The sequence below is a fragment of the Notamacropus eugenii genome, chromosome 2 (genome assembly GCF_028372415.1).
Source record: "Notamacropus eugenii isolate mMacEug1 chromosome 2, mMacEug1.pri_v2, whole genome shotgun sequence".
NCBI lineage: Eukaryota > Metazoa > Chordata > Mammalia > Diprotodontia > Macropodidae > Notamacropus > Notamacropus eugenii.
Genome location: NC_092873.1, coordinates 493,672,897 through 493,686,130, shown reverse-complemented (window position 1 = coordinate 493,686,130; position 13,234 = coordinate 493,672,897). Strand labels below are relative to the sequence as shown.

At 35.9% G+C, this 13,234-nt stretch overlaps 1 protein-coding gene across 23 annotated transcripts in view; it reads left to right on the top strand.

Annotated features, from left to right (window-relative positions):
• SSX2IP (SSX family member 2 interacting protein) overlaps positions 1-13,234 on the top strand; it is a 68,202-nt gene that overhangs the window by 43,282 nt on the left and 11,686 nt on the right. For all 23 annotated transcript variants that reach the window (XR_011975718.1, XM_072648898.1, XM_072648896.1 and 20 more), the window contains 2 exons: positions 3,073-3,148; positions 3,240-3,417. Coding sequence is in view for 22 of the 23 variants with exons in the window: in XM_072648898.1 (XP_072504999.1) it covers positions 3,073-3,148; positions 3,240-3,417 (254 nt within the window). In the remaining variant the exon portion in view is untranslated. The remainder of the gene's footprint in view (positions 1-3,072; positions 3,149-3,239; positions 3,418-13,234) is intronic.

Here is a 13,234-nt window from a genome sequence, read left to right as displayed (position 1 = left end):
AATTTTGTTGCTGGTGTAGCAGTTTTGATGTTTCTTGCAAGAATCTTTCAGGACTGTTTTTGAAGACCATACTAACTTGGGCTGTGGTTGGGCAAGGAGAATTTTAAGTTCTTTGGGGATTGATCACACAACTGTCAAAAGTATTGAGGGGCAAAATATTTTTTAGAGAATTATTTTACAGTTTCCTGTTTCACAGTGTATATCTTTACTAGGTCTTTTTCTTTGCTTTATAAGAGTTTGAGCTCTACTTTAGAAGCATTGTATTAGCAACGTAACCACCTTTACAGTAAGAAAATTGAAAACTTGCAATATAATTTTGATTTAAAGTTCTAAATGTTAATTATACAAAGTGGCTAAAAATGTGTACATTTGGGAGAGAGAGGGAAGATAAAAAGATCAAGGAAAAGAAACTTGAAACCTGAAATATTTTTCCATGACTTTATACCCTACCATCCTCAAATATATATTAGCAATATTAATATTATCAGCACCATTAATTATTCACTATTAATACTATTTAATAAGAGCTGAATAACAGTAGCAGCTAGCATGTCTGTAGAGCCTAGGATTTGGTAGGCACTGTGCTAAACAGTTTACAATATTATTTCATTTGATCCTCACATCAATCCTGAGAGAGAGTTGCTGTTAGGATCTTCATTTTAGAGTTAGAGAAAGTGAAACTGACAGAAGTGAAAGGACTTGTCCAGGGTCACACAGGTAGTAGATGTCTGAGGCCAGGCTAAGCACTCTATCCACTGTGCTACCTAGCTGCCTAAATAAATATATGCCTATAGGATGTGTAGAGCTGGAAGTCATCTTCAGCATCATCTATTAAAACTTTTAAGGTAGAGTAGCTGATGACTCTTTACCAGTTCTGAGATTTTGTATACTTTGTATACTTTCTAACTAATCAAGCATTCAGTAGTATATACTTTGCCTAAATCTTGAAAGTTGGAAACTTTCATTTGTTCATGACTTTGCATTCACATGTACTACATAATAGTATAGTATTGTAGTGTGTGTATATATATATATATATATATACACACATATATATGTATGTATGTACATATATTGAAGAGATGTAAGTCTTAAAATCTCTGTTTTGTAACTTACTAATTGGCAAATTAACCTCTCTGAGACTTATTTTTCATCTGTAAGGGTAGGACTTTTTACACACTCATTTTCTTGATCAAGCCTAGAACTTTGCAGACCTTCTTACATTTCAGCCTGATACTCTCCACACTGGGACAAAAAAAAGGATGGAGAATGCCTGTTTGTCTGTTTATGATATGTGTACTTTGTTGGTTTATCCCTTGGAATTGATCATTCAACATATGTATCTCGAATGGATGCTGAGCTGGGACTAGAATTGAACAAGAAGTTGAGAGTAGCCTAGATTTAGATTGTCTTTGGGAAATTGTATTGTTCTTTAACAATTCCAGACTTCTTGAAACAAGACTTTTTTTTTTTTAACACCAGTATTCTTCTGTTCTGGTGAGGCTCTTTGGCTATGAGTCATTGGATTTACATTCTCTGAAAAATTAAAGCTTACAGTCACCCAGGGGATAATGGAGGATATGAGGTGCACTGTGTGTATGAGTAGGCTAATACGTCTTACCAACTGCTGTTTAATGATTCCAGACTTTCTTCTTGAAACAAGATGTTTTTTAAACACCAGTATTTTTCTGTTCTGGTGAGGCTCTTTGGCTATGAGTCATTGGATATACATTCTCTGAAAAATTAAAGCTTATAGTCACCCAGGGGATAATGAGGTATATGAGGTGCATTGTGTGTGTGAGTAGCCTAATGCTTCTTACCAACCAAGAATTACCCAAGAAACATGGCATAAAGGCTGTTATCTGATATACACCTGGAAAAGATGGTAAGCAAGTTATATAGCAAGAACAAGAAATAGCTGATGGATAGCTATATAGTTTGAAGAGCTGAGGTAGATGTGGAAGAAAGCTCCCTAGTGTGTTGGATGGGAAGCTCACCTTCTCTAGCCCCCAGCCACATCCCATATACAGGAGGGCATAGACAAAGGCTCAAAGGTTAAAGAACCCAGATATATTGTGATTTGCATTATTGAAAGGAATACCTATGGTGATGAGATCACCAGTCCCTAGCATTTATGCTACTTACATTAGGAGGATGAAAAATATTAATCTTTGTAAAGTACATTGTAATGACAAAATTTTTAAATGGCAAATGACAAAGCATCTTTTCCTCAAAGCTTTTTTAGAGGTTTTGGCTGAAACAGTGAATTGTATATGTTTGGTTTGTAACTTTTTTTTGTCCTGGGCCCCCTTGGTAATCTGATAAAGCCAAGAGACCCCTTTGCAGAATAATGTTTGTAAATTCATAAAATAAAATATTTAGGATCACAAGGATAACCAATTATTTTGAAATGCATTTATCAAATATTTTTAGAAAGTTTATAGACCTCAGATTTAGCATCCCTGGTCTGTTCCCCCTGTTATATGACAGCTATTCAGATGTTTGAAATAAGCTCTCATATCCCTCCCTCAAAAATCTTCATTTCTCCAGACACTGTAAACCCAGGTCCTCCAACCAAGGCTCATATAGGCATGATCTTGAAGCTTTTTGCCATCTTGGTCTTTCTCTTCTAGGCACTCTCCAGTTTATCAGTGCCCTTCCTTAGGATGGCATACACAGAACTAAGCAAGATGGACATTATTATGCCTCAGCATAGCCTAAAATTGCATAGATTGTTTTGACTGCCATTTAGAATGATGGTATTCAAATATGTAAAACCAGTCATAAACACACAAGTTTATATCATAGGTTTTTTCATTTTTATTTTACTTCTTATTGGGCTGTAGCTTTATCTCAGCCCCCACCTCTCAACATTTCCATTTTATCTTCCCTCAGTAGGAACTTCTGTGGGGGAAGAAAGTTGGACTGGCCCATGAATTATGTAGTTTGAAACCTGGTAAAGATTCAGGTTGACCTGTAATCTTTTCTTCCTCCTTATCATTGTATGGTGTAGATTCTGGTTTCAATAAGTTTAAAACATGTAACATATCTTTTCTTTTTTCTTATTGTTAGCTATGGATATTTTAAACTATGTAGGGAGAGCAGATGGAAAGAGAGGTGCTTGGAGAACTGGCAAAACTGAAGCTAGGTAACATTTCCTTCAAATTGACAAATTGATGTATTTAAATTAAATTTCTTTTTATCATGCACTTCATGTTGACTGGACCCCTCTCTCACAGGAATGAAGATGAAATGTATAAAGTTCTGTTGAGTGACTATGAACAACGCCAGAAGCAAATTCTGTTGGAAAATGCTGAACTCAAGAAAGTCCTTCAGCAAATGAAAAAGGAAATGATTTCTCTTCTGACACCACAAAAGCAAAAACCTAAAGGAAAAGCTGAAGACAGTCCTGGGACTGTATGTATCTATTTAATTTTTCTGATACCATACTACACATTATCTTCTTGTATCTCTGGTACCACCTCTCTTGCTTCATTGTTAATTTCTTCCTCTTTTCCACTCAGCATGGATGATAGAGATGCCCAGAAATAGAAAGGTTAGATGGGATCATTTTGGGAAGGAATATAATCAGCTCATCCTGGGCATGTCTGTATTACTGTTATAGCAGCCTCCTTTCCCCCTTCACAATCCATTCTTTAGACCTCTTACATAAGTCTAATCATGTGAGTGTCGCCAAAAATCTGTGGTTCCCATTGCTTGCAAGAAGAATTGAAGATTTTTAAGGGTCTTATAAGTCTAACTCAGCCTTATTTCACACTATTCCCTTTCACACTTAATTCATTATGGACAAACTGGGGTTTTCTTGATCAACCCCCTGCATTTGTGCACATTGTTTCCTATTGCTAGAATGGATTATTTCCACATCGACTTGTTGATTTTTTTTTTTATTTAGGTGGTAAAGTGGATAGAGCACTGGGCCTGGAGTCAGGAACAACCTGAGTTCAAATCTAGCCTCAGACATTTACTAGTTGTGAGCACTGGTAAAGTCACTTAATCTCTGTTTACTTCAGTTTTCTCAACTATAAATTGGGGATAATAATAGGATCTACCTCTCAGGATTGTTGTGAGGATCAAATGAGATAATCTTTTTAAAGCATTTAGCACAGTGCCTGGCACAAAGGAGGTGCTTAATAAATACTTGTTTCATTTCCTTCCTTTTACCTCTTTGATTTCTTTCATGAAAGCTCTGTGCTGATTTTTTCCCTCTGTCTCATCTACAAATAATCCTGCTCTCATCATATCATAAACACTTATCCCATTCTAGCCTATATTTTTTTTTAAATGTATCCCTCCTGAATGTATTAGTTCCCAGTGGGTAGGGACTATTGCTTATATATTCAGTGCCTCACGCAGCTCTTTGTAATATGTCATGGAAAAAATATCCTCTGTCTTAATCAGCAAGCATTTATTAAGTATCTGCTGTGTGCCAGGGACTACGCTAGGCACGGGGATATAAAGACAAAAAGTTAAGCAGTCCTTTCTCTCAGGGAGCTTAGGTTCTATTGAGAGAGCCAGCCTGTACATATATAAGTGTTAGAGAATATGTAGAGAATAAATTTAAAATAAATACAAGGTCATTAGGGAAGGAACTAGGAGGTAGGGAACAGAGATTGGGATAAGTTTTGTGTAGACAGTGGTTGTTGAGCTGCATTCTTGAAATTAAAGGACTTATGAGGTGGAGGCAAGAAAACGCATTCTAGGAGTATGGGACGGCCAGGACAGAGGACCTCATTGTGCGGTGTCACAGTGCATGGAGAACTGAAATGCGTGTGAAGACTGGGAAGCTAGGAAGGGACCAGTTTTAGAAGAGATTCAGAGGCCAACAGTAGTGTATGTTTGATCTTAGTGGCAATGGAGGACCACTGGAAGTTGCTTAAACTGGGAGAGAGGCCACGTGCGTTGCTTAATCAGAACTTCACTTAAGGAGAACCGCTTTGGTGACTGTGTAGCAGATGAATTGGGCTGGGAAGAGAAAAGAGTTTTATTTGTAACATTCCAGGCTAGAGGTGATGAATACTCGATGAGTGGATAATAAGAGACATATTGGAGTGATGGGGTGGAGAGAGAAATGAGGAGATTTGGCAGCCGACTGGATGAGGGAGGGTGAAGAATTGATGACATCAGGTTCATGAACCTCGGGGATTGGAAGCTAGGTTGATGCCCTTGACCAGCACACAGGAAGTTTAGAAGAGAGCTGCATTGGGTGGGAAATAGGAGCATCCAGTCAGCATGTCTAGTAGGGACAATTGTTAATTCAGGACTAGAGCTTCTCAGAGAGAGCATAGGGCTGGATATGTAGGTTTGGGAGTCATCTGCATGGAGATAGTAATTGAATCTCTGAGAGCTGATGAGGTCATCAGGTGAAAAAAACCCATCTCCAAGGAAGGTTTTAAACATTGTAGAATAAAACAAAAAACCAAATTACTTGGCTTGAATGGGCTTGGAAGAGAAATGTATTTGTCAAAGATTTTTAAACAATTTGAATCTCATTGGTTGTATTATTTTAATCTACTTGAAGTGATTTTTATTGTTGTTTGTTTCAAGGTTAGCCGCATGCAGAGACATACTATATTCATAATAATACTAGTAACACTTTTCATCTAAGTATCTCAGTTTTATAACTATTCCTTAAAAAAACCTTCAGGCTTTAAGTGAGTCACACTTCTCTAAGCATTTTCATAGATACATTATCTCATTTTTGTCTGATGGCAGTCTTGTAAGATAGGTACTGCTTGATTTTAGTATTATCCCCATTTTATAGGGGAGGAAATAGAAACACCAGAGGTACCAGCTAGTTAGTGATAGAACCAGTATTAAAATTTACTGCTTTACTTGACTCCTAATTCAGTGTTCTCTCCATGAAATAATTTTGTTCAGTAGCACATGGTCTTTACCCAATAAAGATTATTCTTCATTTAAAAGAATAAATGTTAAAACCCTAATAGTGTAGAATAATACAGCCAAATTTGTTTAAATAGCTTTTTGTTCAGATTAATAATTGCAAGTAAGCACTGACTTCTTTGGTATAATTGAAAAATAAAAAGGCTTTTAGAAAGAAATTTTAAGTTTCTTTTTGCTTATAATGCTGGTTATTTTCTCTTAACTGCTACCATCTCCACTGAACCCTTTCTTCTAAAAAACATTTAAGCCAAGCCAAATGACACAGCAGTGGATTCTAATAGTTGGATATTGTATGCATAGTTATCCCTGTGTTTTGTATCCCGCCCTCTCTTGAGAGAAGAAAGTAATCATTTCATTCCAGGAGGAGGAGCATAGAGCCAGAGCTAGAGAGGAGTTGAGTCTGACTCTGTCACTTCACACATCAGGAGGCTGAAGACCAGAGGAGTTTAGAAGACTTGCCCCAGTAGTACAGGCAGGCAGAGCCTGAGCTGCGACAGGCAAATTCAGGGCCTGCAGCCCTCAAGTTCAGTGATGGCTGATTTCGCCATAGAACATTTCTGCTTGCTTCTGCGTTGACATGACAGATCTATTCCCCAGTTATGGAGTATCTATTTTGTTTCCGGATTTTCTGTCACAGTAAATCTTCTCTCTTGCCTCTGCCCCTTTTTTGTCTGTCTTCTTTTGGGGGCATATACTAGTAGGTTTTCTGGGTTAAAAGGTTTGAACAGTTAAGTGACTTAGACAATTTCGTATTGTTTTTTAGAATGATTGGACTGATTCATAGGCTACCAACAGAATATTATTGTTTTTATCATCTCACAGCTGTTTTAACATCGATTACTTTTATTTTTAATACCTTTGCCAATTTACTTGGTGTGATGCAAAACTTGTTTTAATTGCGCTTCTCTTACTAGTGAGACGGAGCAAGCTTTCATATGCTTGTTGATTATTTCTGTATATGCTAGTTACTTATTTGTCTTAGTAAACTTTTATCAGAGCTTTAATGAAAGACTTTTTTTCATATTCACTTGTTTCTCTTCTACATTAAGTTTATTTATGCAGAATTTCTTTTAATGTGACCAACACTGTTTTTCTTTTGTGTTCTTTTGTGTTTGGTTACAAATTTGCCTCCTGCTTTTTGTGGGCACTTCATTCTATTTTCTCGTGGTTTCTTAAAAATGTGGTCTTTTATATTTGGGGTGTGTATAATTTTGGAGCTTTCTGTATGCACATGGACTAAGATGTTAGTTCAAATTCTGGCAAGCTTCCATTCAGTTTAGTTTTTCCAACAGTCCAGCTGGACTAGGGAGTCCTTGCCCTCTTTAGTTGGTGGCTTAGGTTTATGAAACCTGCACTGTTATGTTCACTGATTTCTGGTCTTACTTTCCAATTTGTTCCACTGATTGTTTATATTTTGTAATTAGCATTAAATAATCTTGGATATTACTTCTTGATGATGCCATTGACCCCTTCACTCCAGTTTTTGTTGATTGCTGCCCTTGAGAGTCAAGGCTTCTTTTGTTGTTTCAAATGAATTTTGTTACTTTATTTCTATAAAGCATTCTCCCTTGGCAGGTTGGTATAGCACAAATCTCTAAATTAATTTAGGTAGCATAGTCACTTTTATTATACTGGCATGATTTTATTATACACAAATGATTCTTTAATTATTTGTTTATATAAATGCCTCCTTTTATTTGTGTTTAAGTCCTGAGTATGTGTGTCTTTAGGTTGCTATTAATCACTTGTATATATGTATTTACACGGCTCTTAATCATTTCCATGACCCACTCTTTGTTCAGGATGTCGTCGTCTTCTTCATTTGTGTCTGTGTCTTCTTCTTCTCCTTCTGTAAGAACATTTCAGAATGCTCAGTAGCACCAGTGTGATATTCATAGCACCTGTGGGGGCATATGCCAGCACAATTCTGAGTTGCAAAATACAGCAGACTTTTTACATGGAAGACAGAACCAAAGCATTTATTCAAACACCCATCACAGCAACAAAGAAATCTTTGCACAATCACGATTCAGAGGGCAACATACATCCCAAGCCTTCCCTCTGTTAGGCTTCCCACAAACCAGCTCCCTTCAACAAATCACAAACAAAGCTCACTCTCTCAAGCAAGCCAGCTGCCTGCTTCTCTCTTCTCAGTTCTGACTGCTCTGACCCTGCCTCTTCCTGTTTCACCTTCCTGCTCCACACCCTCCTGTTCCTGTGACGTAGACTTAATGTGACTCAGGCTTCCACGTGACAGAAGGTTCGCCTGTTAATGGATGGCAGAGATCTTCCCTTAAGCAACAATACATTACCGGTACAGCCTCCTGCTTCCCCATTCCAAGTCCTGAGTGACATTCTTACCTATTCTCAGAGTTTTGCATTTCTGAAGTTCATCATTTCGAGTGGGATTTCTATTATTTTCTCTCAGTTTTTGTTGATTCTGTATAGAAGTAGCAATGATTTTTATTTTATTCTCTATCCTCTTCTTTTATTTAAGCTTTTTTTGTCTGTTATTTCTCCTTTATCTGGAGATTTTAAAGTAGGCTATCTTATCTTCAACTACAGATTATTTTTTCTGTCCCCTTAACTATTACATATAATGTATCTATATGTATGTACGTGTACATATATTCATGTATTAAAGAAGAAATTTTCCATGGTTATACTTGCTAGGTTTTTATTAACACTATAAATTAATGCTATATGTTATAATCCTGTGATTTTTGTTTATCCTAATGTTGATCTATCCTTGGTGTCCCCTAGTAGAAAAACAGCTTGGTCTTAATAAAGTATATTTTTAGTGAATAGTTTTTTTATATATTGCAGGAGTACCTTTGCTAAAGTTTTATTTCACATTACTTGTGATAGTATCCTAGTGATCTGTGTGACTCTTTTTTGTCTTTATTTTATAATGTCCTTATTTGGGCATCTGAATTTAAGGAGCTTGTTGTTAAGAGTGCCATGTTTTCTAATTATTGAGAATAGATTTTGCAATAGGTATTAATTGCTTTTTGGAAATTTGATAACATTTACTCATAAATCTGTCTATACAAGGGATTTTTCCCCTGGGGTAATTTATTTATGACTTAACTTTTTTTTTCTGCAATTGGGGAATGTCTTTGTTAATTTGGTCATTTTATATTTTTGTAAAAAACAATCATCTAATACCTTTAAATTTTCATTTTTTCTGTCCTATAATGGAGTATAGTAATTTCTAGTAATTTTTATAATTATATTTTATAATTCATTGTGAATTCACCTTGTTCATTTTTTATTCTTATAATTTGATTTTCCCCAACTGTTACTAGAATTTTCCAAAAGCAGTCATGATTTTGTTTTCACTTCTATAAACTTTTTATTTTTAATTTAGTCTCTTTATTGTGTGATTTTGACAGTTTGGTTTGTGATTTCTTAAGAATTGTTAATTTTCTGGCTTTCTTTTAAAATTATATGCTTACTTTCTCTCTATTTTTTTATTATGCTTTCAAAGGTAATTTTGCCTCTAACAGCTCTTAGTATCTACATTCCCAATCTTAGGTGTATAGTCATTTTTTTACATAGTTATTAATCATTTCTGTGATTTGTTCTTTGACTCAAAGATGTCATCCTTCCCTTTAGATTTTTTCTTTCCTTTTCTATAAGTACATTTCAGCATGCCTCCAGTTTCCTTCATCCTAAATCCCTGTCAATATTCTTATCCCACTTGCCCCATTTTCCTTCCCTTTTTATAGTCAAATTGCTGGTGACATGTCCCCAACCTCCTTTTATCATTTCTCTTCTTTATCCTGGCCTGAAACTATCCTCTGAATTCCAACCCTTTTCCTCCTTCCAAATTCCCCCAACCAAAAAAAAAAAAAAAAAAGGAATAAAATAAAATTTATAAGGTAACGTGTTGTAATGTCTGTCCATTCCTTTCTTCTTCCTTTTTCCCGATTTTTTTATTCCTCTTAGACCATTAGAACTTCTTAGAGTCTTTTTGCCCCTGGATTATAAATATATATTCTCTTTACTCCTTGAGCAATATAAAAATTTTCTGTTTAAACAATGGCCTGGGATAGCTCTAGAAAATTATTTTCCTTATTTAGACTTATTTTACTGCTTTTATTTATTTATATTTCTTGTGTTTCTGCCATTTGAATTATTTGCACATCAAATAGTCTTTTCATTTTTTGGAGTCTTTTCAAGGAATAATTCTAATATCTCCCCTGTTAAAATTGTTTCTGTTTTTGTTGATGAACATATTACAGACTTACCTTTGTAAGATATATTATCCTGATCCCCTTACTGTTTGAAATGTTTCAATAGCTTGTTCATTTTAGACAAAAAATAGTGCTGAACTACCCAAATTTATTTTTTTTTTTTGAGAGCATAAGTACTTTTACTTGATTGCAATATTTGTAGTTTTGATGGGTGTAAATTCTACAGTTTAACCATAATGCCTTGGTGATCAAAGCTGGAGATGTCTTTTATTCAGTGTCCTATGAATTCTTTTAAATCCTATTCTATTTTAAATTATTTACTATTCTATAATGTTCAGGCTCTTTCCTCCGTGTTTTTCTGGCAGCCCTTTGACTTCAGATTATTTCTATTCACTCCATTCTCCGTGTCAGTTACTTTGACTTATATAGGACTCAGGTGTTCCAACTCCCTCCTAACCCCTGCCCCTTTTGTTTGGCCAGTTTTTTTCTTTAGATATGTGTTTTGAGTTATTCACCTGCCATTCTCCTTTTCAGAACCTCAGTTCCTTGTAGTGTGTCTTCCACATTTTGAAAATTGTCTTACCTTGCTGAGTTATTGAGAGCTCTTCTGTTCTTGCTTACTGTTTTAATTTTTCCAGTCCTTTTTTTGAACCATTCTAAAGCATCTACTAGTTGCTCCATTATATCTAGGAGACCTGTCAAATTTGTTACCTTGCTTTGTTTGTCTTTGGAAGATTTTAGTATATTTTCTGTTATGTAATATTTCTTAGTTTTCTTGTGACCTGGGCTGCCTATCCATTTTTCTCTGTTTCCCTGCAGTTTTTTTCCTCCTGAGAAGTCTGACTTTTCCCCATACTTTTCTCTAGCCATCTTGCTCTCTGCCACTTGTGTTTGTACTTTGTGGCTTCTCAGTTAATGCCCCTCCCTAAATTTTTTCTTGCTCCAGATCCTTGAGTTAGGAATGGAATGGAGTGATCTAGTTGCCTTCTGAGTGTCCAGGTTAGGTATGCCCTTCAGTTGGTGGCTGGGCAAGGGGAGGGGATGGTGGCTAGAAATGATCTACCCCAGCCATTACTATAAAGGAAAGCTTAAGCTTGTGTGGTCACTGCCAGAGTTAGGAGCCAGGAATTGGGGGAACAACAATGTTTAACTCATCTATGTGCTCTTATTTCAGACCAGAAGGTTTTATATCATATGGAAGTATTTCTTGTCATTTTTTCTTTAATTTTAATAACGTGCCTAGCAAATATTGGTTTTTTTACTAAGCATATTTATATTACTGTTACAATGTAAAATATCCTTAAATACTACCTACTTTAAAACCCAAGAAATTGGCTCATAAAAGCCTAGAATTTTAGAGATAAAAAGATGTCTGTAGAGATCATATTATTTAGCCCCTTAATTTTACAGATGAGAAAAGTAAGACCTACATTGCTTAAGGGCCTTACTTAAGGTGTAACAACCAATTTATAGCTTACCTGGGACTCATGCTTAAGTATTTTGATTAACACTTTATAGATTTTTCCATTACAGCATATTCTTTTGTCTAACTCTACATGTGTTATTTTGATACAGTGGTTTTGCTGAGATTTTAGTACCATATCTATGGCCCTTAATGTATGCACATGGCCCTCACACTGATAGAAAGTAGAATTTGTTTCTCAGTTTCTCTCTGAAAGTATTTAAGATAGTGATTAATTTTTCTTGATTTTAATAGTTTGATATGAAAAGTCTTCTGGAAAGATTAAATTAAGTATCTAGCCCATAAGCTAGGTGGATGCTGTTAGAGGGTAGATGGGTTAGTGAAAAGAATTGCTTAATTTAGAACTTGAGTTGTTGCATCCAAAAAGGATCTAATCACTTACTAGCCAATATGATTGCTCTGTATATCTGTAGAGAGATGGCAGTGCTGTAATGGAGAGAACAGTGGACTGACTATCCTACTGAGATGTGAATCTTGCCTCAGATATTTGCATGGCCAAGTCACAACCTCTTAGAACCTTGGTTTCCTCATGTGAGAAATGGGGATAACACTTGTACCCCAATACATCAACACAAGTTGTGAAAAGTAATTTGCAAACTTTAATGGGCCATTTGTAAACATTAATTTATTGTTATGACTATTTATAAAATAAAAGGCAGTGGGGTATAGTTGATAGAGTGCTGCACTTGGAGTCAACACCAGGGTTCAAATTCTGACTGTTATTTATTATCCAAATGACCACGAACAGGACATTTAGCTTTTGAGTGGCAGGCAGCTCTCTTAGGCTATAAATTAGGGAGCTACAATCTGTATCAGAGGAGGAGGGAGTTTTCATAGTGATGAAATCACAGGTCCTTGACATTAATACATAAGACTGCAGGAGGTTATTTTTGTTTCCAAATAACGTGGCTGCAGGTATGACAGACTACCAGAGGGCATATGCTATGACTCTTGTTTCAGTAAAGTTTATTTAAAAATGCTAACTCTGCTTCTCTATTTCCAGTTGGTACTATTATTTCTAGGTACTGCTCTTAATCCAGGTCTTCTTATAAATATCCATATATGCAGAATCCAAGTCTTTGTCTATTTGCATTGACCCTTACTCTGAGCCTCAGTCTAGAGCTTTGTGGTGTTAGGAGCTGCAGTGTCCTGAATCTTCTAGATTTTGTTGTTTAGAGGACCGGCACTCCAATGTAGACAATTCTCCTTGGTCATTTCTGGGACTGCGGTTGACTTTTTAAAGTGTAGCTAACGTTTGATTCTAATCTGTATCCAAGTAGTTCTACAGATGTGATTTAGATTGAGTCAGAGTCATTTTCATTTTTCTTTAGACATTTAGGTTTTTACTCGATAGGTAAATTTGGGGTTTGTGTCATGCTGCTTTCTAGACTTCTGTTGCTTTCAGACAAGCAGGAATTTTACTAACACCAGTAACCTTAGGCCTGTAGAGTCACATGTGGCCTGTATCAGTAAAGCCCTCTCAGATGTCCTTCCTTTGCCTAATTGGCAATGTTGCCAACTTCTCTTTTTAGGCAGGTCTAGACGATCTTAAGCCAGGGAGCTCTCTTTAATTGATAATTGGGCAAACTAGCTATAAATCATCAATTAGCAAGTGAGTAGCATGCTGTAT